The sequence below is a fragment of the Ovis aries genome, chromosome 6 (genome assembly GCF_016772045.2).
Source record: "Ovis aries strain OAR_USU_Benz2616 breed Rambouillet chromosome 6, ARS-UI_Ramb_v3.0, whole genome shotgun sequence".
In the NCBI taxonomy this organism is placed as follows: domain Eukaryota; kingdom Metazoa; phylum Chordata; class Mammalia; order Artiodactyla; family Bovidae; genus Ovis; species Ovis aries.
Window position 1 is genome coordinate 2,376,055 of NC_056059.1, and position 25,798 is coordinate 2,401,852.

Consider the following 25,798-nt stretch of genomic DNA (forward strand, 5'->3'; position numbering starts at 1 on the left):
AAAAAAATATATAGTGATCTCTGCTTTACTAAATCAAATTACTAAATCAATTCTCAGCCCTAATCTTGTAACAAACAACACAGGTTGATCACTATTTTCTCTTTGAAACATGTTTTTTTCCTCTTAGGTCTCACTTGTTGGAGCCTCTTCCTTTCTCCAACCTCTAAACAGCTGAGGAGCTCTGGACTCAGTCCTTGATGTCCTTCTCTTTCCTGTCTTCATTTACTCGTCAGGTGACCTCACCCAGTCTCAGGACTCCTAGTATCAGCTAGACATTGATGGCTCCCAAATTTGCATCTATATCCCTAACCTATCCTCTGAGCATCAGAGCCAGCACATCCAACAGCCCATTCTGTATCTCATCTTTTATATCTAATAGGTACTTTCACCTAAATGCCTAGTAAATGTCTGCATGGCTCACTGCTCAAATGTAAAATCTTCAGAGAAACTTTCCATGACTACCCTATGTAAAACAGAATCTCTCCCTCACTCTCTATCCCATAATCTTTTTAAACTTTTCTTCATTGCTGTCATCACAACCTATTTATATTTATATATGTTTTAGATTAAGTTCTAAGTGCTGACTCCTTGTTCAGTGTTTTACCTTAGTACACAGAACACACTTGAATATTTATCAAAGGAAGAGAAAGGGAGTACTGATTAGGAATAACTGTATAAAAGGGTTTTTCACCAATACATAAAACAATGAAGATACTTACTTTTCCTTTTTTTCTTGTTTGTGGGCCTTTCTTGTAATTTGAGCTGCTTTTCTACTATATGGATGGATGACTTTTTTTTCTTGTCCTATACTTTTTCCCTTTGGTGCTTTAGGCTGAAATGTAGAGAAGTATATGACACGTGCAGTCAGACACATAAATGACTTCTGTCAAAAATTTTTCTTTAGAAATAAAAATTTTAAACAGTAATATAACAGAAAAACTATGAGCGGGAAATATGTCACTAGAAATCAGGAGATATGCCAGACTCAGTCTTTGTTTCCATGGTCCTAACAGAAATGACATACAGTTGACCTCTGAACAACACAGGTATGGAATGTGTGGGTCCACTTGAACGTAGCTTGATTGCTTCCCACAGTAAGTATTACAGTGCTACATTACCTATGGCTGTGGAGGAACTCTATATATGGAGGACTGACTATGAACTATATGCAGATTTTTGACTGAGCGGAGAGTCGGTGCCCTTAACCTCTGCACTGCTCAGGAGTTAACTGTATTCAGAACTATGCTCCAGTGATGTAAGAAAATAAAGGCACAGAGCCAATAAACCAGGTTTTCAATTGTTCCATCTTTAAAGCAGATACAGAGAATGCAGATAGTGAGGAGACTCCCAGGTGGACATCTGGGTCAAAGTTAAAGTTAAGAGAGGGTAGAAGGAACCCAAGATACAGGAGCCTGAATGTAGAAGCTGCACAAGAAGCTGTAGAAGAGAGTGGGCAGTGAATAAAGCAACATCAAAGCTGGATGCACAGGAAATAAGAACAGAGGGAATAATATAAGCCATCTCAAATCAGCCCATTCCCAAAGAAACAAATTATTTTCCCATTCAAGACTTAGGCCAGTTAACCAGGCCCTCTAAACTAGCTGTCTAGCATTTCAGTACTGTTTTATTCTTACATACTTCTGTATCTTATATCTGATTTAAATTACTCAGGAACTTTGGCTCCCTGTAATAGAAAGCCAAAATAACAGTGGCTTAACCCCAGTGAAGTTAGGTCTCTTCCACAGAAAGCAGGAGCTGGAGGCTCTGCTCCATGGAGCCCTGAGGCCCACTTCTTCTTGCTGCATGCTGTCCTCAGATGGAACACCACCAGGCCTTCAGTCCAGCCAGTGAGAGGCAGAAGAGAAAAATCAACAGGCATGTTCCTTCTCTATTATATCTAAGGAGAATTATATAAGTGATTAGTAAATACAGTCGTTATTATCAGAAAAAAAATACATGATTATAGAAGAACAAGAGGCTCTTCAGGGGACAGCTGGGAATCTAACATATCTAATCTTCAAAAAGGTCACATTTTTAGAATATTCTCCCTGAAACTACTGGCACTGCGTTAATGCAGCCTCACACTCTTCCATGCTTAAGGTGGCCTTGAGGTTTCCATCGGAAGGCACGGAGTGGCTCTGTCTGGAACACTGATGAGTAGAGCCCTTCTCCCCACTGAAGGGCGTCACTAACTTGGTTAGGCCCTAAAACCTTAACATGAGAAGCAAACTACTCTGACTTACTCTCCAGCATTATACCCCACTCAAAAGACTCTTCATCACATTCTTACTAACTTCTCACCATTCCCAGAACATACCATGCTGTCTTGCCTTTTTTTAAAACTTTTAGAGACTGTACTTGTTACCTCTGCCTGTAAAATCACTTGTCCTCTGATAAAATGCAGCTCAGTCACTTCCTTTATAAAACTGTCCAAGTAGAATTAATCAAAATGACCACCTCACATACATATTCATTCCTTCAACAATTATTAACTTAAATGTTCAATAAATATTTACTACTGCCTTCTTGATAAACATGACCAGAGAAGATTAACTCCAAGTGTGAGACCCAGGCTGCCCCTAGAAGCTGGTTACGGGTACAGGAGTAGAGTATAAAACCATCATCAGAGTGTGTGCATTCTTCCACGTGTCTCTCTGCACGTGTGGAGGGAGGAGGCAGGACGGTGTAACAGGAACTTATGTGCATGAGGGTTAGTTAGCAAACACAGATCAAGTAAAACTTTCAGAACTCAAGGCAGGCTGCCTCTAAGACGGCCCCCAGTGACCATCCCCTCCTGAGGCCGATGTGCATCCATCCCCTTGAGTGTGGGCAGGACCTAGTGGCTCACTTCTGTGGACTAACATTTGGGAAAGTGATACAGCATCAGTCCAGAGATAGGTTACAAAAGGACCCTGGCTGTGTGCTGTCCACTGCACGCTGCCCTCTCTGGCTCCCTCCGATGAAGACTAGCTGTCTTGTGTTGAGCTGCTCTACACAGAGGCCAGCGGGACAAGTGACTGAGGGAAGCCTCAGGAAGTGAAGAACGAAGGCCCTTGGTCCAACAGTCCACAAGGAGCTGAACTCCACCAAGAACCACGTGAGAGAGCTGGGAAGTAGACCCTCCCCAAGCTGTGCGGGGAGATGAAGCCACAGCCTCAGGTTATACTCTGACTGCAATCTTGTGAGAAACCTTGATGGAGAGGATCCAGATAAAGTATGCCTGGTCTGTGACTAAGAACTATGACATAATAAATTCTGTTGTTTCAAGCCAATGAATTGTGAGATAGTTTGTTAAAGAGTTAACTGATGCAAAACAAAAAAATAAAGCAAAAATATCTTTGAAAAGATATTTTTATTTCACATAGTCCAACAAATAAAGTGCTTTCAAAAAATGGAAGATGATCACAAAATTCTCAAGAAAAAAAGATGGTCTCTGAAGTTGTAAAACTTAACTGAAGTTACAGACTTTTTAACATTGTTTTAGCAGTAAGCCCAAGTCTACAGAAAATTTCCTTTAAAGATTTGAAAACTTTCTTTAAAACAAGAAATAGTGTGATAACCTGGAGAAGGCAGAGGCACCCCACTCCAGTACTCTTGCCTGGAAAATCCCATGGATGGAGAAGCCTGGTGGGCTACAGTCCATGGGGTCGCTAAGAGTCGGACATGACTGAAGCGACTTAGCAGCAGCAGCAGCAGTGTGATAACCCTTGGAGTACAAAATTGTCCACGCAGCTTTAGAAGACCTCATTTTACAGAATAGTGGGAAAACCCTTGGAGTACAAAATGTCCGCACAGCTTTGCTGCTGCTGCTGCTGCTCAGTCGCTTCAGCCGTGTCCGACTCTGTGCGACCCCATAGACGGCAGCCCACCAGGCCTCCCCCATCCCTGGAATTCTCCAGGCAAGAACACTGGAGTGGGTTACCATTTCCTTCTCCAATGCATGAAAGTAAAAAGTGAAAGTGAAGTCGCTCAGTCGTGTCCAACTCCTAGCGACCCCATGGACTACAGCCTACCAGGCTCCTCCGTCCATGGGATTTTCCAGGCAAGAGTACTGGAGTGGGGTGCCATTGCCTTCTCCGCCGCACAGCTTTAGAAGACCTCATTTTAAAGAACCTCTATGATTTAGTTCAAAGAAAGTACAAAGAAACCGAACTTACATTCTGACTCAACTGTGGACTATGATTCCTTATAATAATTTATTCATGAAAAGGTTGCCTCAAGACAGGCTATAAATATACAATAAGGCACAGAAATATGTACCATAAAATAATAAATTTTAAAATAATTCTATGTCAATATGTTGTCTTTTTTACAAAAAAAAACAACAAAATGCTTCCACAGGGGAAAAATGAAGTAACAGTTTATCAATAAAATCTATTAATTATATTCTATTCAAACTAAATGCTTCCTAATTAAAAAGCAATCAATCTTCATTAGTCAGAGATTCTTCAAATTTATTTTAGAAAACATCTGACAATTCATAAGATAGTATAGAAACATTCTACATATTGGAGGGGAAATGTTTACGCTGCATTTTCTATTCAAACTTAGTATTTTGTTTCAAAAAGAATCAAATTTAACTTTCAAAGATATAGCAAAAATGCATTGTTTTCATATGCATAAAAGACTATTCTAAAAAACAGAAACTTCTAAAAAGTTTCTGGCATCATAGAAATATTCTATTTAAGAAAACTGGTATTAAAAGTCTCTCTCACATACAATCTTTAGTGAATACTTCAGAAAATTCATTATAGACCAGTCTTTAGACTTCCCTGGTGGCTCAGACGGTAAAGCATCTGTCTACAATGCAGGAGACCTGGGTTCCATCCCTGGGTCGGGAAGATCTGCTGGAGAAGGAAATGGCAATCCACTCCAGTACTATTGCCTGGAACATCCCATGGACAGAGGAGCCTGGTAGGCTACAGTCCATGGGGTCGCAAAGAGTCGGACACAACTGAGCGACTTCACTTTCCTTTCCTTTCACTTTAGATTCATACTTGAGATTAACAAAGAAAACACAAAAGCGGTTTATTCAAACACAGCAACAGAGAGAGGTTTTCAGGGGCAATACACTTTAAATATTTCTATAAAAACCATAAATAACAAAATATAACTTTTCCTAAAAGACAATCAAAGCCATCAAAGAATCTAGGTACAACTAGAAAAAGAAATGTCATTTCAACTGCCCAAAATAACTAGAAACCTAAAAGAATGATCATTTTACCAAACACATTTAAGGTACACAAATACACATAAATATTTTCTTAAAAAGTAGAGGAGTAATGCCATGCCTACAACTGAGAAAGCTTACAGTATATAATACTTGGAACCACAAGTAACCATAATCACAAAGATAAATTCTAGAATATGATAAACTAAGTCACTTAGTATCAAAGACAGGACAGGAATATAATGAACTAATTAAGAGAACCTGACCTTTCTTTTTTTTTTTTTTGGCAATGACTCTATCCTGAAGAATTCTAGGGCACTTCCCTTGCTTAGCAGATACATATGATGACAAGTGTCAGTAACAAATACCTTGTTAGAGAATCCAGAAAGGACACATAAGCCATGTTAAAAGTGAAGAAATGAAGTCACTCAGTCGTGTCTGACTCTTTGCGACCCCATGGACTATAGCCTACTGGGCTCCTCCATCCATGGGATTTTCCAGGCAAGAATACTGGAGTGGGTTGCTATTTCCTTCTCCAGGGGGCCTTCCTGACCCACAGATCAAACCCGGGTCTCCCGCATTGTAGGCAGACACTTTACTACCTGAGCCACAGCCCTTAAGCATGCTAAACCCCATTCAATTTTCATGGACCATTTCCAGTTTAAGTTTACCTCCTCCTTGAAGCTATCCACTAACATGTAACCATTTCATTCTCAATAATCTTGCTCTCTGGGGAGCACTTTCCACACAGCACTTAACACACTGCACTGACCAGTCATTTAACTTCACACTTGTGTTCATTTCCTCCATTGCAACTCCCTGAAGACTACAAATATGTCCTATTGGGTTGAAAAACAAGTTTAAAAGAAATAAAAAGAGGTTTCCAAGGTGGTGGAGGAGTTCTTCCTGGACCTCGTTTTGCTCCACAAACACATCAAGAACACATCAACAGGTGGATCAGTTATCTACATCTATAGGCAGAGCATCAGCTGATCACTAGCAGAAGACCTTGGATCCTGGGAAGGACAAGAGGATCACTGTGCAACCAGGTAGGATGAAAAAAGAAGGGAAAAAGAGGAGAGGACATGGGACAAGACCTGTGCCCTGATGGGGAGGTGAAGGCGGGTAGAAGTCTCATCTGGGGATACCCCCTAACTGACAGGGCAACAACAGACACAGGTGGAGCATCTGAGGTGTTGAGAAGGGGAAACAGCTGGTCTGTGGCAGACGGACAGAGACCTACACAGACGGCTGGGGCTAGAGCCCTGTGCACCCCAGATTGGGATATGTCCCCACCAGGGCGCACAGGGGCTAAGAGCTGGAACATGCAGGTAAGACAGCAAAGCTGGGGAGAGGACGGCTGCTGGCTGTAAGGAGACAGCCTGATGGGGCAGAGGGAGGAAATCTGTCCCTGGGAAAGCCTGAGGAGGAAACTCAGACTGTCACAGACACAAGGCACCACTGCTGAGTGGTGAGCAGGGGTGGGACCCGCCATCACACCCTCTCTTTCCCCATGTGCTGGCCCCTGCCTGCTGATGGGCTGGGAAGGGCCCCAGCCAGGGCAGGCCCTAGCACACCTCTCACTGGGCACCAGGAAAGGCCCCCAACAGCAGGCCCACACATGCCCACAGCTGAATGCCAGGAAAGGCTCCCACTAGGGCTGATCTTGCACTAGCCATCTGTCACACCCACGACTGCAAGCTTCTCTGCTCTCCTCATCACTGAAGGACTGGATCTCTCGTGGCCACCAACTCCTCCGCTCACTTGTTGATGCTGCGACTCTAATCTCAGCAGCCATGCTGCCTCCACACCCTGTCCTCACCAGGCCAGACCCGACAGCTCTCAGGCAGCCTCGGAGCAACTCCTGTGTGTGGGCAACAGTCAGAGGTGGGGTGAAAACCACAGCTGAGCCCCAGGGGTCTGGTGACTAAGGAATAAAAAATCTCTCCATGCAGCTGCACAAAATGTAGATTAAATCCATGCGATCAGCTTGCTAAACCCAGAGTCTATGGAATATCCAAATGGACAGTGACTGTTCCCACAGTTGAGACTGGTCTAGCTGTAGCAGCTGTGGACTCTGTAGCAAGTACATGTGGGAGACAGGCCAGGTCAGAGTCTGAGTGTCCCCCCAGTGCCCATAGCAGGTCCAGAGACCTAGCTAGAGGTAACAGAGGGTCTGCTGGGGAGGCAGAGCTTGGCTGTGATTCATAGAAGGGGCAAGGACACCAATCGATGAGACCCCAGGAAAATATTATTATTACTACTATTATCCTATATTCTGTTGTTGTTTCTCTCATAATTACCACTTTTTACTTGAAACTGTGAAAGTGTTAGTTGCTCAGTTGTGTCCCACTCTTTGTGACCAGGCTCCTCTGTCCACGGGATTCTCCAGACAATACTGGAGTGGGTACCATTCCCTTTTCCAGCTCATCTTCCTGATCCAGGGATTGAACCTGGGTCTCCTGCACTGCAGGTAGATTCTTTACTGTCTGAGCCACCAGGGAAGCCCTATTTTTAAAATTTTTCTTTAATTTTTAAAACATGTTTTACAATTTTTTCTATTTTTATATACTTTTCATTGTTTCCTGTTTCTTTCTGTTCTCCCTTTGTTCCATTTTGATCTTTTTAAAATTCTTCTGTGTTTTAGGTTTCTGTGCTTTTCTTCCTGCACTCTGCTTTGTTTGCTGCTTCTGTTAACTTTGTTTCTAATCGTTTGGTTTGACTTCTGGGCTACTCTGCTCTGGCAGTTCTCGTGCTTTCCGATTTCTCTGTTTGTTTCTTCTGCGTGCATGTGTGCACCTGTTATTTGTTCAGCTCTGGTGTTACTATTTGTCTTGGGCTCTGTTTCTTCATTTCTCGTTTGTTGTTGTTGTTGCTACTACTTGTTTATCTCTTTGCCATCTGTCTTTGACTTCACCACCCGCGTTCCTTTTTCCTTTTTCCTTTGCCACACTGTATGACTTGCAAGGTCTTGGCTCCCCAGCCAGGGGTTGAGCCTGAGCCTTTGGGGTGGGAGTGCTAAGCCCAGGATGCTGCACCAGCAGAGAATGCCCAGTCCTAGGCAATATTAATCTGTGACAGTTCTCCCAGAGGTATCCTTCTCAACTCCAAGACCTGGCTCCACCCAATGGCCTTCAGTCCCCAGTGCTAGATGCCTCATGCCAAACAATAAGCAAGACAGGGACACAGACCACCCATCAGCAGACAGACAGCCTGAAGCTGTACTAAGCCCAGAGGCACCCCAAAACACACCACCTGATGTGGCACTGCCCATCAGAAGGACAAGATCTAGCACAATCTACCAGCGCACAGGCACCAGGACTTCCCACTAGGAAGCCAACCCAAAAGACAGGACCAAACTCACCCACAAGGGGCAGACATGAGAAGCAAGAGGAGCTAAGACTGCAGAAAGGAGACCTCAAACACAGTAAATTAGACAAAATGAGAACATAGAGAAATATGTTGCAGAAGGAGCAACGTAAAAATCCACAAAACCAAATAAATGAAGAGGAAATAGGCAATCTACCTGGAAAAGGATGCAAAATACTAACAGTAAAGATGACCCAGATCTCAGAAACAGAATAGAGGCACAACAAAATGGAGAAAATATAATAAATATTTCAGGTCAGGAAGCAACGGTTAGAACTGGACATGGAACAACAGACTGTTTCCAAATAGAAAAAGGAGTATGTCAAGGCTGTATATTGTCACCCTGCTTATTTAACTTCGATGCAGAGTACATCATGAGAAACGGTGAACTGGAAGAAACACAAGCTGGAATCAAGATTGCCGGGAGAAATATCAATCACCTCAGATATGCAGATGACACCACCCTTATGGCAGGAAGTGAAGAAGAACTAAAAAGACTCTTGATGAAAGTGAAAGAGGAGAGTGAAAAACTTGGCTTAAAGCTCAACATTCAGAAAACGAAGATCATGGCACCCGGTCCCATTACTCCATGGGAAATAGATGGGGAAACAGTGGAAACAGTGTCAGACTTTATTTCTTGGGGCTCCAAAATCACTGCAGATGGTGACTGCAGCCATGAAATTAAAAGATGCTTACTCCTTGGAAGAAAAGTTATGACTAATCTAGATAGCATATTGAAAAGCAGAGACATTATTTGCCAACTAAGGTTCCTCTAGTCAAGGCTATGGTTTTTCCAGTGGTCATGTATGGATGTGAGAGGTTGACTGTGAAGAAGGCTGAGTGCCGAAGAATTGATGCTTTTGAACTGTGGTGTTGCAGAAGACTCTTGAGAGTCCCTTGGACTGCAAGGAGATCCAACCAATCCATTCCAAAGGAGATCAGCCCTGGGTGTGTTTTGGAAGGAATGATGCTAAAGCTGAAACTCCAGTACTTTGGCCACCTCATGCGAAGAATTCACTCACTGGAAAAGACTCTGATGCTGGGAGGGATTGAGGGCAGGAGGAGAAGAGGACGACAGAGGATGAGATGGCTGGATGGCATCACTGACTCGATGGATGTGAGTCTGAGTGAACTCCGGGAGTTGGTGATGGACAGGGAGGCCTGGCGTGCTGCGATTCACGGGGTTGCAAAGAAGAGTCGGACACGACTGAGCGACTGAACTGAACTGAAGAGAAATAAAGAACAAATAATGATGAAAAACATAACAAAAATGAAAAATACACTAGAAGGCATCAATAACAGAATAACTGAGACAGAAGAATAAGTGAGTGGTAAGACAGAATTGTGGAAATAACTACCATGGAGCAGAATAAAGAAAAAAGAATGAAAAGAAATGAGGATAATATCAAAGACCCCTTGGACCACATCAAACTCACCAACACTCGAATTATAGAGATCCCAGAAGAAGAGAGAAAAACAATGAAATGGCTTGAAAAAATTTTGAAGAAATTATAGTAAAACATCTCCCTAACATGGGAAAGGAAATAGCCACCCAAGTCCAGGAAGCACAGAGAGTCCGAGAGTTCCATACAGGATAAAACCAAGGAGAAACAGGCTGAGACACACAGTAATCAAACTAACAAAATTTAAATACCAAAAAAAAAAAAAAAAAAAAGGCAACAAATAAGATACAGGGAACCCTCACATAAGGTTATCAATTGATTTTTCAGCAGCAACTGCAAGCCAAAAGGGAGTGGTAGGATATATTTAAAGGGATGAAAGGGAAAATCCTACAACCAAGATTACTCTATCCACCAAAGATCTCACCCAGATTCAACACAGAAATCAAAAGCTTTACAGACAAGGAAAATAGCTGAGAGAATTCAGCACTACCAAACCAGCTTTACAACAAATACTACAGGAACATGGGGGCATGGGTGGAGGAGAAACATATGAAAAAAGACCTATAAAAACACCCAAAACAGTAAAGGAAATGGTAATGAAAAATCTCAAGTAAACAACCTAAGCTTACACCTGAAGCATATATATAAATAATCAACTTAAATGGAAATATATTAAATGCTCCAACCAAAAGACAGAGACTAGCTAAACGCATACAAAAACAAAACTCCTATATATGCTGTCTACCAGAAACCCACTTTAGACCTAGGGATACATACAGACAAAGTGAGGGGCTGGAAAAAGATATTTCATGCAAATGGAAAGCAAAAGAAAGCTGGAGTAGCAATACTCATGTTAGGTAGTTAGAATAGGGAAAGAGAGTCCAGAATGGCACTGGCTAAAAGATAAGGAAGAGAAAAGCCCGGGAAAGTAGAACAAAAGAAGGTCCGAGGACTGGAGTGAGGACCACAGTTAAAACAAACACTCCTGGCAAGCCCAATTTATATAGGACAGGCCCAGGGAGAAAAAACAAACACATAAAAAGAGGAGCCAAAGCACTCTCTCTCTCCCCCACACGCGGCGGGGTGCTCTTCTCTTTGCGTCTTTGGATCAACATGCCCTCACGCCTCAAAGATGGACTTTCCAACTGTCTTCTAGATAAAATACAGCTGTAACACTGAGCTGTAACACTGATTTGTCTAAGAGCTATAACACGGTCCATTCGAGACTTGAGAGCTATAACACGGTCTATCCAAGACCCGAGAGCTGTGACATGCTGAGGGGGCTTTAATGTCCGTCACTCCAAATTTTTGTTGTGAGGAGACGAAAACCGAGGAGCATACAGTCGCCTAACACACTCACATGCAAAAGAATGAAACTGGTCCTCCCTTACACCACTTGCAAAAATTTACTCAAAATAGATGAAAGATTTAAATGTAAGCCCTCAACTGTAAAACTCTTAGTAGAAAACATAGGAAGAAAAGTTTCTTAACAGTCAGCAATGACTGTTTGGGTATGAAACCAAAGGCATAAGCAACAAACCCCCAAATAAGCAAGTAGGACTACATCAAATGAAAAAGCTTCTGCAGAGCAAAAGAAATGATCAACAAAATAAAAAGGAACCTACAGGAGTTGGAAGAAAATATTGGCAAAATCACCTACCTGATCAGGAGTTAGTATCCAAAATATAAAAGGAATTCATACAATAACAACAACAACAAAAATCTAATTAAAAACTGGGCAAAGGACATGAGTAGACACTTTTCCAAACAATATATACACATGACCATCAGGTACCTCTACTATTACTAAAGGTAACTGCAATAACTAACATTCACTAAGCACTAGACACTGGGCTAAGCTGTTTACACTTAATTTTCATAATTCTACGAGGTAGACACTATGATTACTCCAACTTAACAGGATAACTGAGTTTTAGAGGGGTTAAGTAACTTCATCAAGACCATAATTTAGCAAAGACAGGTGCCAAACATCTTCCAGGACTCCACTGCCCACATTCTGAACTGTAGGAAAGAATTTTATAGAGTAACTGATACAAATGTACAGATGGAAAAACCTCCAGCTCCAAGCTGAGTTTAAATTCAAGACAGGATGCAACAGAGACACTACTGATGCACCAGAAAAACGACAGGCCAGGAAACGTGCCAGTGAGAACAGATTTATATTCCTTGACTCATAAGGCAACATACTCCTACTGTACAGCATGACAAAAGTGAAGTTCTGACAGTCAAGGACAACTACAGTCAAATGTTAATGAACACCCCCAATCACGAACACACAATCCAACTACTAACAGTAGTTAGGCTAGAAAATTATGAAGAGCTGGCAATCGCACATACTGATACGTAAAAAAGACTGAATTTACACAAACGTATAGCCTGAAGCAAAAACTGACGTGAAAAATGAAAATACAATGAAAAGGAGAAAAAAAATTAAAAGGGAGTAACGACACTGAGGCCAGATAACTTTCTGCCACACTATAAACTTTCTATGTCGTTGTTTTCGTTAGAAACTGAAAAATGAATATTTAAAAACCATGTTCAGAGAAGGCAATGGCACCCCACTCCAGTACTCTTGCCTGGAAAATACCACGGACGGAGGAGCCTGGTGGGCTGCAGTCCATGGGACAGCGAAGAGTCGGACACGACTGAGCGACTTCACTTTCACGCACTGGAGAAGGAAATGGCAACCCACTCCAGTGTTCTTGTCTGGAGAATCCCAGGGACAGCGGAGCCTGATGGGTCATAGAGTCGGACACGACTGAAGCGACTTAGCAGCAGCAGCATGTTCGTATTCAAGAAATATTCTCAAGAACAGAAGCGAAAAAAGCAAGAAAGAGCAGCTCTGGAATACAAACAAGCGGTAAGTATAAAGACAAGCAAGCAGAATTTGGATACTGGTTTCCTCTAAGTGGCTCATGGGGACACAGATTCAAGGAGGGGAACGGGGATTTCTTATAGTAAGTAGTAAACGGGAATTCCTTATACAGTTGACCTTTATACTTAAGGCGCGGAGGCGGGGCCTGGGGTGGGAGTGGTCACTGGCGGGAAGGCGGGGAACGGACCCGAGGCCAGGCGATCGCGCCGCGGCAGCTGCTCTCAGTTCAGCCGCGTCCCCTGCGTCCCCCGCCCCACCCGCTGAGGAGCGGCCGGGCGGAGCCTCACGCAATCCCGCGGGCCGGGGGCGGAGCCACGCAGGGCCCCGACCAGAGACCCGACCGCGCGGAGCACTCGCCCGCCCCACCCCCCGTTCTCACTCCCTACCCGCTCCCAGCCGCCCGACGCCGGCCCGCCTCCCCGACCCGGCACTGACCGGGCCTTCTAGGAACCTGGGGGAACCCACCATGGCGACGTTCGCACGGTGCGAGTCTCCGGAACTCAGACTGCACACGCCAGCACCTGACGGCCCGTCGCGCGGCGAGTCCCGCCAAACACACGAGGGGCGGAAGAAGCCGCGCGACTCGACCGGAAGCGGGAGGGCGAGTGCTCTTTCCTGAAACGTCCCGGGAAACAAGACCCCGGTCTTTGTGAGCCGCAGGAGACTGACGCGTCAGTCGGGCGCTCTCCGGTGCCGAGGGAAACGTAGGCTCTCAGGCGTCTGCCCTGCGCTCAGATCCAAGACCACACAGCCTCTTCCGACGAGGCGGCTCTAGGCTTCCGCCCAGCGCAGGCCTGCCGTCTGCGCCTCCCGGCTGCCGGAGCGAGGCTCCCCCGAGGCTCTGTCCTCACCAGTGAGAGTCCCGTCTGCACACTCGAGACTTCCTCTCACCTGCTTTTTCTGTGTTCTCAGGATGTGTCTTCGTTCCATCTGTACTTGGTAGGATTCCATGGACATTATATTCATTCAGCAAATTGTGTGCAAGGCTTTGGGAACGGACAAACTATTTCCATGCCCTTGCTCCGCTCATATTTCAAGGCAGAATGTGGAGGGAAAAAAAAAAATCCACAAAACAAAACCCTATCAATTCATATTGTTTCCAGTAGTGTTAGTATTCTAAAAAATAAAGTTGAAATTAAGGCAGAGAAGTTGTTTTAGGCGTGGTGGTCTCAGAAATCCACTTTTGAAAGAGTTGAACAGAGACCTATGTTCAAGGCAAAATTTTCAAGACACTTACTAACGGAAGTGAAGTGAAGTGAAATGAAAGTTACTCAGTCGTGTCCGACTCTTTGCGACTCCGTGGGCTATACAGTCCATGGAATTCTCCAGGCCAGAATACTGGAGTGGGTAGCCTTTCCCTTCTCCAGGGGATCTTCCTAACTCAGGGATCATATCCAGGTCTCCCGCATTGCAGGCGGATTCTTTGCCAGCTGAGCCACCAGGGAAGCCCAGGGGAAGTTAAGACAAACTTTACTCAAGAGATTTCTCCTCTGTGTAAGGATCACCACAATGGGGGAGAGATCTACTCTTAATATACGTGGACAAGTGGGAATTTATAGCCAAGGAGCAGAGTCGGGGTTGGTGGATGGAAAGTACTATGAGGAAACATTAAGGTTATAACGGTGTGTTCTGGCTACACCAACCTGATGGCGTAGGTGCTAAGTTGCTTCAGTTGTGTCCGACTCTGTGTGACCCTATGTATTGCAGTCCACTATGCTCCTTTGTCCTTGGGATTCTCCAGGCAAGAATACTGGAGTCGGTTACCCGCGGCCTCCTCCAGAGGATCATGCCGACCCAGGGAAGGAACCTAGGTCTCTTCCGTCTAACCTGCACTGGCAGTTGAGTTCTTTACCACTAGCGCCATCTGGGAAGCCCAACCTGGAAATAGGCAGGCTGGTGTAATCAGCCTTCACCTGATATTAATAGATGCGGAGGTTGACCAGATATGGAGGATTGGGGATTCTGTCTAAACTGACTTCCCTACTAAAACTGAACAATCAGGTAAGAATAGGAAAGCCAAAATTCCAGGCCTAGTTGAAAAATGAGTTCAGAAGAACCTAAGTAGAATTTGGTCAAGGAGAGACTCTTGTCACCTGAATTAAAGGAGAAAACCAGACAGTGGCAAGGAGCTACAGACATAGTGAAGTTTGGTGTGTTTGTTAGATATGTTTGCACAGGTTCATGTATTTAATCAACAAATATAGCCATTTAAAACTAAATTGTAACCAAGAGTGGGTGACCACAGGATCCATGAATCTTGGGGCAATGCTTTTAAGTGTGTGAAAGTGCATTGTGCATGAAGCTACACAATCAAGGGCAGACTTGCAGTATGTACTCTGGAAGTATTATTCTGCTGAGAACAGTTAACCCATAGTGTTTACACCCTACTTCTGTACTCTCACCATTTCCTGTGAAGCCGCCTTACACACACCCAAGCCTATTCCCTGAATCTGGCTCAGGGCACATCATTGTTCTGAGTTCTGTGTTACTGCAAATCCAGTAAGCATTAAATTATTATTCTGTGGTCATAATTTTAAAAGTTTACGAGTAACAATTGCTGGAGAAGCTGTGGAGAAAAGGGAAACCTATATGGCTGGTAGGAATGTAAGCTGGTGCAGCTACTCTAGAAAGTATGGAGGTTCCAAAAAAAAAATCTAAAAATAGAATTACCATATGATCCAGCAATCCTACCCCTAGGCATGTGTCTAGACAAAACTATAATTCAAACAGGTGTGTGCACCCCTGTGTTCATAGCAGCAAAATACCCAATAGCCAAGACTTGGAAACAGCCTAAATGTTCATCCATTGATGAGTGGCTAAAGAAGACGTGGTACATATATACCATGGAATATTACTCAGACATAAAAAAGAAAGGAATAATGCCATTTGAAGCAACATGGATGCAGCTAAAGATTATCATACTAAGTGGAGTAAGAAAGACAAATACCATATGATATCACTTATATGTGGAATCTAAAGTAAGGCACAGATGAACTTATCTATGAAAGTGAAGTGAAGTCACTCAGTCATGTCCGACTGTTTGTGACCCCATGGTCCATAACCTACCAGGCTCCCCTGTCCATGGGATTTTCCAGGTAAGACTACTAGAGTGAGTTGCCATTTCCTTCTCCAGGGGATCTTACCAACCCAGCGTTCGAACCGATGTCTCCCACATTGCAGGTAGATGCTTTACCATCTGAGCCACCAGGGAAGCTGTATTTCTATGAAAGAAATACACACAAACATAGAAGACACCTACATAGAAACATACAAACATAGAAATCGCCTCCTAGGTAATTACCAAGGAGGAAGACAGGGAGTGAGGGATGGACTAGGAGTTTGGCGTCAGTAGATGCAAACTATCATATATAGACTGGGTAAACAACAAGATCCTACTGTACAGTATGCTGCTATTGCTAAGTCGCTTCAGTCGTGTCCAACTCTGTGTGACCCCATAGACAGCAACCCACCAGGCTCCCCCGTCCCTGGGATTCTCCAGGCAAGAACACTGGAGTGGGTTGCCATTTCCTTCCCCAATGCATGAACGTGAAAAGTGAAAGTGAAGTCTCTCAGTCGTGTCCGACTCTTAGTGACATCATGGACTGCAGCCTGCCAGGCTCCTCCATCCGTGGGATTTTCCAGGCAAGAGTACTGGAGTGGGGGTGCCATTGCCTTCTCAAGTATAGTATGGGAAACTATTCAATATCCTATGATAAACCATAATGGAAAATAATATTTAAAAAGAGTGAATATATGTTTATAACTGAGTCACTTTGCTCTACAGCAGAAATTAATACAATATTGTCAATAAACTACAATAAAAATAAATTTAAAAAATTCTTATTCTGGCCATTTAAGCTGTTACTAACTGCTCTACTGATCACAAAATTCCCTACCTGTACCAAACTCATTCTTAATTTCAAATTGCCAACAATATATCCTAAGTTCTTTTTTCATTTTAATTTGGGTTGGAAAAAAAATTTTATATTTTCACCATTCAGATTCAATTCTAAATAATATTGACTATAGGCAAGGTATCATATTCAAAATATACTGAAGTAAATGCAAAATGAGTTATACAAAGTAAAAGTATATGTTACATAATAACATACTATATATATATGTAAAATAGTGAAGACTAATATTTGGTCATAATTTAATGTGTACATGCACCACAGTGAAAACCAGGATGAATCCTACTTCTTGCCCCCCAATATCACACCCTTGCACCCCTGCCACCCTGTAAAAACTGTTTAAAGTTGGGAGCTATCTTTATCTTTAGAGCTATTTCCCTGTGCTTTCACAAATGTACTGAGATGTGTTTGTGTATGTGTGTGTGTAACAGTAAAGTATTGATTAACATTAGATATTGATATAATAATACATGACAAATTTCTAGGGTTACCACTAAAAGAATAGAAACAGAATATATGATTTTGAATAGGATACAAACAAGTGAAGAAAATGGGATAATTTTAAACTTTGAGATCATTCAGGGCAGTGAAATGAAAAAAAAAAAACTGTAGAGAACATTTTAAAATATGGTGATGGATTTAAATCCATATAATAATTATGGATGAACTAACCCAATTTAAAAATGAGTATTTAACATTGGGCTTAAAATAAACAACGGTGTTCAATTTATTGAGACACATCTAAATATAAAGAAACAGAAAAATTAGTTAAAGATGAAAAGAAGGATGCTAATCAAATACCAAGCAAAAGAATGATAATATAGATATATTAGTGCTATAGAAAATAGACTGCAGGTCAAAAAGTATTATGGTAGTTAAAAAAGGTCACTTCATGATGGTAAAAACTTTCCACTGTATTTATTTATGTGAAAGTCACTCAGTCGTGTCTGACTCTTGTGACCCTATGGACTGTAGCCCTCCAGGTTCCTCTGTCCATGGAATTTTCCAGGCAAGAATACTGGAGTGGGTTGCCATTTCCTACCCAGTATTTATTTATATTCACTTGGTAATTTAGGCTCAAATATATAGTGGAAAACTGAAGAAATTTCAAATCGTAGAAAATGAACAGACTTGGAAGAAAATAATCTTTTTTCATAATTAATACAACCACCAATGTGTGTGTGTGTGTGTGTGTGTGTGTGTGTGTGTGTGTGTATACATACATATATATATGCCAAGCCATGTGGCTTGTGGGATCTTAGTTCTCCAACCAGGGCCCTTGGCAGTGAAACCATGGAGTTCTAACCATTGGACCACCAGAGAATTCCCCAAGCTGATAAAATAGTCACAGTGATTTAGAATATTAGATCACCAACAAAGTTTTACCTAATGGATCAATACTGCTTCCAGTGCTTGAGAGAATACATGTGTTTTCCAACATATATGGAATAGTTGCCAAAAATGATCAATGGACCAGAGAGGGAATCCAAACAAATTTGAAAGGTTGGAAATCCTACAGAATGTGTCCTCTAACCACTATGCAAATAGACTAGAAATCAACAACGAGAAGATAGCAAAACAATTCCCATATATTAGAAATTAAGAATTATACTTTCAAATAAGTCATGAGTTAAAGAAGAAATCATATTGTCATTCAGTTGCTCAGTCATGTCCAACTCTCTGTGACCTCATGGACTACAGCATGCCAGGCTTCCCTGTCCTTCACTATCTCCCAGAGTTTGCTCAAAATCATGTCCGTTGAGTCAATGATGCCATCCAACGATCTCATCTTGTCATCCCCTTCTACTCCTGCCTTTAATCTTTCCCAGCATCTGTTCTTTTCCAAAGATTCAGCTCTTTGCATCAGATGGCCAGAGTATTGAAGCTTCAGCTTTAGCATCAGTCCTTCCAATCAATATTCAGGGGTGATTTCCTTTAGGATTGATTGGTTTGATCTCCTTGCTTTCCAAGGGACTCTCAAGAGTCTTCTCCAGCACCACAGTTAGAGAGACTCAATTCATCGGTGCTCAGCCTTCATTGTACAGCTCTCATATCAGTACATGACTGCTGGAGAAACCATAGCATTGACTAGACAGACATTTGTAGGCAAAATAATGTCTCTGCTTCTTAATATGATGTCTAGGTTTGTCATTTCTTTTCTTATAGGAGCAAGTGTCTTCTAATATCATGGCTGCAGTCACGATCCTCAGTGATTTTGGAGCAAAAGTAAGTAAAGTTTCTCACTGTTTCCATTATTTCTTCATCTATTTGCCATGAAGTAATACTTTGGCCACCTCATATGAAGAGTTGACTCATTGGAAAAGAGTCCCTGATGCTGGGAGGGATTGGGGGCAGGAGGAGAAGGGGACGACTGAGGATGAGATGGCTGGATGGTATCACTAACTCAATGGACATGAGTTTGAGTGAACTCCGGGACTTGGTGATGGACAGGGAGGCCAGTCATGCTGCGATTCATGGGGTCGCAAAGAGTCGGACACGACTGAGTGAGTGAACTGAACTGAACTGAATAGAACCAGATGCCATGATCTTCGTTTTTTGAATGTTGAGCTTTAAGCCAGCTTTTTCATTCTTCTCTTTCACCTTCATCAAGAGGCTCTTTAATTCACTTTCTGCCATAAGGGTGGTGTCAACTGCATGTCTGAGGCTATTGATATTTCTCCTGGAAATTTTGATTCCAGCTTGTGCCTCACCCAGTCCAACATTTCACATGATTTACTCTGCATAGAAGTTAAATAAGCAGGGTGACAATATATAGCCTTATTGTACTCCTTTCCCAGTTTTGAACCAGTTCAAACTGTTGCTTCCTGTCCTGCAAACAGATTTCTCAGGAAGCAGGTAAGGTGGTCTGGTATTCCCATCTCTTTAAGAATTTTCCACAGTTTGTTGTGATCCACACAGTAAAAGGCTTTTAAAGTAGTCAATGAAGCAGAAATTTTTCTGGAATTCTCTAGTTTTTTCTGTTATCCAACAGATGTGGGCAATTTGATCTCTGGTTTCTCTGCCTTTTATAAATCCAGAACTGGTACATCTGGAATTTCTCAGTTCACATACTGTTGAAGCCTGGCTTGAAGGGTTTACAGCATTACTTTCCTAACATGTGAAATGAGTGCAATTTTGCAGTAGTTTGAACATTCTTTGACATTGCCTTTCTTTGGGATTGGAATGAAAGCTGACCTTTTCCAGTCCTGTGGCCACTGCTGAGTTTTCCAAATTTGCTGGCATATTGAGTGCAGCACTTTCACAGCATCATCTTCAAGGATTTGAAACACTCAGCTAGAATTCTATCACTCCCACTAGCTTTGTTCGTAGTGATCCTTCCTAAGGCCCACTTGACTTTGCATTCCAGGCTGTGTGACTCTGGGTGAGTGATCACACCATTATGGTTATCTGGGTAATGAAGCTATTTTTTGTATAATTCTTTTGTGTATTCTTGCCTCCTCTTCTCAATATCTTCTGCTTCTGTTAGCTCCATACAATTTTTGTCCTTAATTGAGCCCATCTTTGCCTGAAACGTTCCCTTGGTATCTATGATTTTCTTGAAGAGATCTCTAGTCTTTCTCATTCTAGTGTTTTCCTCTATTTCTTTGCATTGATCACTTTGAAGGCTTTCTTATCTCTCCTCGCTATTCTCTAGAACTCTGCATTCAGATGGGGATATCTTTCCTTTGCTCCTTTGTGTTTCACTTGTCTTCTTTTCTCAGCTATTTGTAAGACCTTCTCAGACAGCCATCTTGCCATTTTGTATTTCTTTCTCTTGGGGATGATTTTGATCAATGACCGCCTCCTATACAATGTTACAAACCTTCATCCCTAGTTCTTCAGGCACCCTCTCTCAGATGTAATCCCTTGAATCTATTTGTCACTTCCACTGTATAATCATAAGGGAAAAGAGGAGAGAAAAAAAGTTGGCTTAAAGCTCAACATTCAGAAAACGAAGATCATGGCATCCGGTCCCATCACTCCATGGGAAATAGATGGGGAAACAATGGAAACAGTGTCAGACTTTACTTTTTGGGGCTCCAAAATCACTGCAGATGGTGACTGCAGCCATGAAATTAAAAGACGCTTACTCCTTGGAAGAAAAGTTATGACCAACCTAGATAGCATATTCAAAAGCAGAGACATTACTTTGCCAACTAAGGTCCATCTAGTCAAGGCTATGGTTTTTCCTGTGGTCATGTATGGATGTGAGAGTTGGGCTGTGAAGAAGGCTGAGCGCTGAAGAACTGATGCTTTTGAACTGTGGTGTTGAAGAAGACTCTTGAGAGTCCCTTGGACTGCAAGAAGATCCAACCAGTCCATTCTGAAGGAGATCAGTCCTGGGTGTTCTTTGGAAGGAATGATGCTAAAGCTGAAACTCCAGTACTTTGGCCACCTCATGTGAAGAGTTGACTCGTTGGAGAACACTTCGATGCTGGGAGGGATTGGGGGCAGGAGAAGAAGAGGACAACAGAGGATGAGATGGCTGGATGGCATCACTGACTTGATGGATGCAACTCTGAGTGAACTCCGGGAGATGGTGATGGACAGGGATGCCTGGTGTGCTGCGATTCATGGGGTTGCAAAGAGTCGGACACAACTGAGCAACTGAACTGAACTGAATGGCCTAGTTGTTTTCATTCTTCAATTTAAGTCTGAATTTGCCAATAAGGACTTCATGATCTGAGGCACAGTCATCTCCCAGTCTTGTTTTCTTTGACTGTACAGAGCTTCTCTGTCTTTGGCTGCAAAGAATATAATCAATCTGATTTCAGGATTGACTATCTGGTGATGTCCATGTGTAGAGTCATCTCTTGTGTTGTTGGAAGAGGGTGTTTACTATGACCAGCATGTTCTCTTGGCAAAAATCTCTGTTAGCCTTTGCCCTGCTTCATTTTTGTACTCCAAGGCCAAACTTCCTTGTACTTCAGGTATCTCTTGACTTCCTCCTTTCACATTCCAGCCCCCTATGTTGAAAAGGATATCTTTTTTTGATGTTAGTTCTAGAAGGTATTGTAGGTTTTCATAGAACTGTTCAACTTCAACTTCTTTGGCATTAGTGGTTGGGGCATAGTCTTGGGTTACTGTGATATTGAATGGTTTGTCTTGTAAACAAACCAAGATCATTCTGTTGTTTTTGAGATTGTACCCTAATACAGCATTTCAGACTCTTGTGGACTATGATGGCTACTCCATTTCTTCTGAGGGATTCTTGCCCACAATAGTAGATATAATGATCATCTGAATTAAATTTGCCCTTTCTTGTCCATTTTAGTTCACTGATTCCTAAAATGTTGATATTCATTCTTGCCATCTCCTGTTAGGTCCATGAATCTAGATAAATTTGAAGTGCTCAGACAGGAGATGGCAAGAAATCATATGGAAATGAAAAAATATTTGGGGCTGAAAGATAACAAAAATACTACTTATCCAGATTTGTGAGATACATCTGAAGTAGAAATTAACTCTTAATGTAAGCATTAGAGCTTCAATCTAAGGTGGTGCTAGTGATAAAGAACCTGCCTGCCAATGCAGGATATGTAAGAGACACAAGTTCAATCCCTGATTGGGAAGACCTCCTGGAGAAGGAGACAGCAACTCACTCCAGTATTCTTGCCTGGAGAATGCTATGGACAAAGGAGCCTGGCAGGCTACAATCCATAGGGATCCAAAAATTCAGACATGAGTGAAACAACTTATTACACACACATAAATATTAGAGAAGAGGAAATGCTGATTAGAAACAAGCAAAAGGCAACAAGAGAAACTCAAAAAGAAGGTGGAAGAAAATGAAGAGCAGAAATTGAAATTGAAAAGATATACATAATGTGAACATGAATGTAAAAATGTATTTCCTTCCAGAAAATGGTAATATTGATACATTCCTGCAGGGCTACTCAAAAAACTTAAAGAAGACCCAATTATACAATATCAAAACTGAAACAGGTGATATCACTTCAGATGATGCAAGGATAAAAGGATATTATAACCAAATAAATTTAAATAAAATGGACACATTTAAAATATGTATATATCTTAGAACTGATACAGAGGAATAGAAAACAACTATTCCCATCATCTTTTAATGTGCTTACTCAAATATCTGCTAATGTTAAAATTATAAACCCAGATGTTTTATATTTTATAAATACGTGTAAATAGGAATAGAACAGTACTCCTTAATATGTTAAAAGCATGAACTGGTAGACATCATTGTTTTATTCCTGACCTCAAAGAGCAAGCTTCTGTTTGTTTATTCACTTTGGGAAAACACTCTAGCATTAACCGAAATGTCAAAATGTGTAATTCTTCTAATCCAGCCGTGTCATTCCTGGAATAATCCCTAGGAACTCAGCCCATGTCTCTCAAGATGTGTATACAAAAACATTCCTAACAATATTATTTGTAATAGCTCAAACTAGAAAAATCTAATTGTTCATCAACAAAAGATAGAAGAATAAGTGTGATAAATTCTGTAGAGCAAAAGAAACTACAATATGATAAGCATTGATAATTTTCAATCGTAAGAGAAGTAATAGACAAAAGGATGCATATAGTATAGGTTCATTTATAAAGTTCAAAACAGGCAAACTCAGCTGTGATTTCTACAGACACTTTCATAAGTGAACAGCAATATTCTTAACCTGAATAATAGTTACCTTGCTGTTTGCTCTATAATTTTCTTCATGTGTCATATTTGTGTTTTATGCACATTTATTATATGTATAGGGTACACTTCACAGTAAAGTTGTTTTAAAAATGTTAAGCACAAACATATTACTCCGTTGTCTCTTGAATGCAGTATTACTGTTGAAAAGTCTCATGTTGGCCTAATTTTGGTTCCTTTGTGGGTGGTTTACTTTTTGTGTGGAATCGTTTCATAATTTCTCGTGCATTTTCTCTTCTGTAATTTTACTATAGTGTGTCTAGATATTTCCTTTATGTGTCCTGCACTATATGGCCCCTCATTTCCTTTTGGGGATTTGTATTATCTAGACATTGATAATTCTGTTCTCCTGATTTCTTAGCCTTTCTTTTATATTTTCTATATCTTTATTCATTTCTGTTGCCCCTTGGAAGTCTCCTAACTTGATCTCCCAGTTTATTCTTTTGTTCATTGATACATCATCCTGCTAGATATTCCGTCTTATAACTTCATTTTAAGTATCTTATTTCTAACACACACACACACATTTATATATATCTCATATATCACTGGTTTTCTAATGTAATTTCTTATCCCTTTGCTTTATTACCATATTCTTCTTCAACTCTTTTGAATATGTCATAACTTAAGTTATTGGTTCATCTGTTCCAATAATGTGCTTAAGGTGGTATATGCTGTTCAATCTTATTATCTTTCTAACTTTCTTTTTGAGAAGTTGCACCCCTCAGGCAGGTATTTTCTTTGAACCTATAGCATCATACTTCACTGATGGAGTCAATTTTTGTCATGTAATGTGTCCTGGGAACATGCTAAAAGTCACCTTCTTTACTGAGTCTGTTTTTGAAAGTTTGAGAGTGTGGAGGGTCAGGTGTCAGAGGAGAGACTGCAGAGACCAGCTGCTGACAGGAGAGCAGGAGGTGTGAGAGCTCCGGGCACCTGTTGCCTTGTCTGCATCTCTCCTTGCTTAGCTGGGCTGTCTCTGCTGCCGGTGCCTCCCACCACCAGGATGCTAGGGACGCTCTCCCTTCCTGGGTGAAGGAAGAGAGGAGCTCAGGGTACAGCCTCTCCAGATCCCTGCCTGGCTGCCAGACACCTCCCTGCCAGGCCGCTGTCTCCACCCATCCTCCCAGGGAGTTCACAGTTGCAATCTCACTTCTAGCAACCAGTTCCTTCTGGCTTCTGTCGTTTTCACAGTTGATTTGGAAGATCCTGTGCTTCGCTGCCATTTTACCCTGCTTATTGTTAGTAGTCTCGATTACATGAATAAAATTAGCCTTTTGTCACATATGGTGTAAAGTGGTTGTTAATTTATTTTTTGACAAATCTGTGATAATTTTTTGCTACAGAGAATTTGTAAAGTGTCTTCACACTTTACGAGGAGCCAGCTGTTATACAAGGGAGGTAAAGGTGATCTGGCATAAAGTTATCTCTTGTTTTGTTCCTCACAGCAGTCTGGGACCCAGTAACTGAAAAGCCTGATTGGTGTTAACATTTACACATCTAGTTGTTTTTAATACAGTTCCACAGAGCAGGTGTTTAACCTTTTAGTCTCCCTGCTTTGTATACCTTGTGAAACACCACCCAGCAAAGCATCACCCAGCGTCACCCAGCGTCTTCTAGCCTTAGGTGAGATCAACCCTGGGGCTCTAGAAGACCCAAAGCCACTGCTGCTCTTCAGAGGTATCTGGCCTGGAGTCCCTCTCTCTGACCCCCTGTCCTTCTCCCCTGCAGGATAGTGGTTCTACCCTGCTTTTGGGAGGGTATTAGCGCTGAAGGGCTTTCCCTGAACCCCAGCAAATCTGTCAGAATTGTTAGTCTCTCATCGTGGCCAACTCTTTGCAACCCTATGTACTATAGCCTGCCAGGATCCTTTGTCCATGGAATTCTCCAAGCAAGATACTGGAGTGGGTTGCCATTTGCTCTTCCAGGGGATCTTTCCGACCCAGGGATTGAACCCTGGTCTCCTGCATTGCAGGCAGATTGGTTACCTTCTGAGCCACCAGAGAAGCCCTAAAATTTGTTGCAGTGGCTTCCATATACAGTTGGTTGTGTGCTAGCGCCATCTCGTGGTCACATGCTCTATCGCTACTCTAATATGTCACAGTTATTTGGGGCTGCTTTTTTAAAATGGTTTAAATCTGTATGCATCAATGTGGGCAACGTAGTAGGCTTGTTAAGTAGAAAAAGTGAGCCATAAGACAGTATACATAAGAGATCTCACAACAAAATGTGGAAGACAGCTCAGAAGATATCAGGAAGGATAATAATCAACTGTTAATAGTTTACAAGGTGAGGATTGAGGTGGAGGAAGAATGGAAAATAATTGCACTGTGGAGTGTTTGAATTTTTAAAGCAATTTTTTTTAATGACTTTGCCAGT

General features: G+C 41.9%; 1 protein-coding gene and 1 long non-coding RNA gene across 6 annotated transcripts in view; one reads left to right on the forward strand and one right to left on the reverse strand.

Moving 5' to 3' along the window:
* TMA16 (translation machinery associated 16 homolog) overlaps positions 1-13,414 on the reverse strand; it is a 29,337-nt gene extending 15,923 nt beyond the window's left edge. The window contains exons 1-3 of one of the 4 annotated variants that reach the window (XM_042251099.1): positions 13,304-13,414; positions 1,719-1,897; positions 720-832 (exon numbers count right to left, since the gene is read on the reverse strand). In XM_042251099.1, coding sequence (XP_042107033.1) covers positions 720-832; positions 1,719-1,805 — 200 coding nt within the window. In that variant the 5' untranslated portion in view covers positions 1,806-1,897; positions 13,304-13,414. Of the gene's footprint in view, positions 1-719; positions 833-1,718; positions 1,898-12,539 lie in introns of all 4 variants that reach the window. The other 3 variants (XM_027970775.2, XM_027970776.2, XM_060417506.1) reach the window with 3 other exon arrangements.
* Positions 13,415-13,471: 57 nt separating this feature from the next.
* LOC132659991 (uncharacterized) overlaps positions 13,472-25,798 on the forward strand; it is a 70,781-nt gene continuing 58,454 nt past the window's right edge. For both annotated transcript variants that reach the window (XR_009601117.1, XR_009601118.1), the window contains exons 1-2: positions 13,472-13,777; positions 18,919-18,978. This is a non-coding gene — a long non-coding RNA (uncharacterized LOC132659991). The remainder of the gene's footprint in view (positions 13,778-18,918; positions 18,979-25,798) is intronic.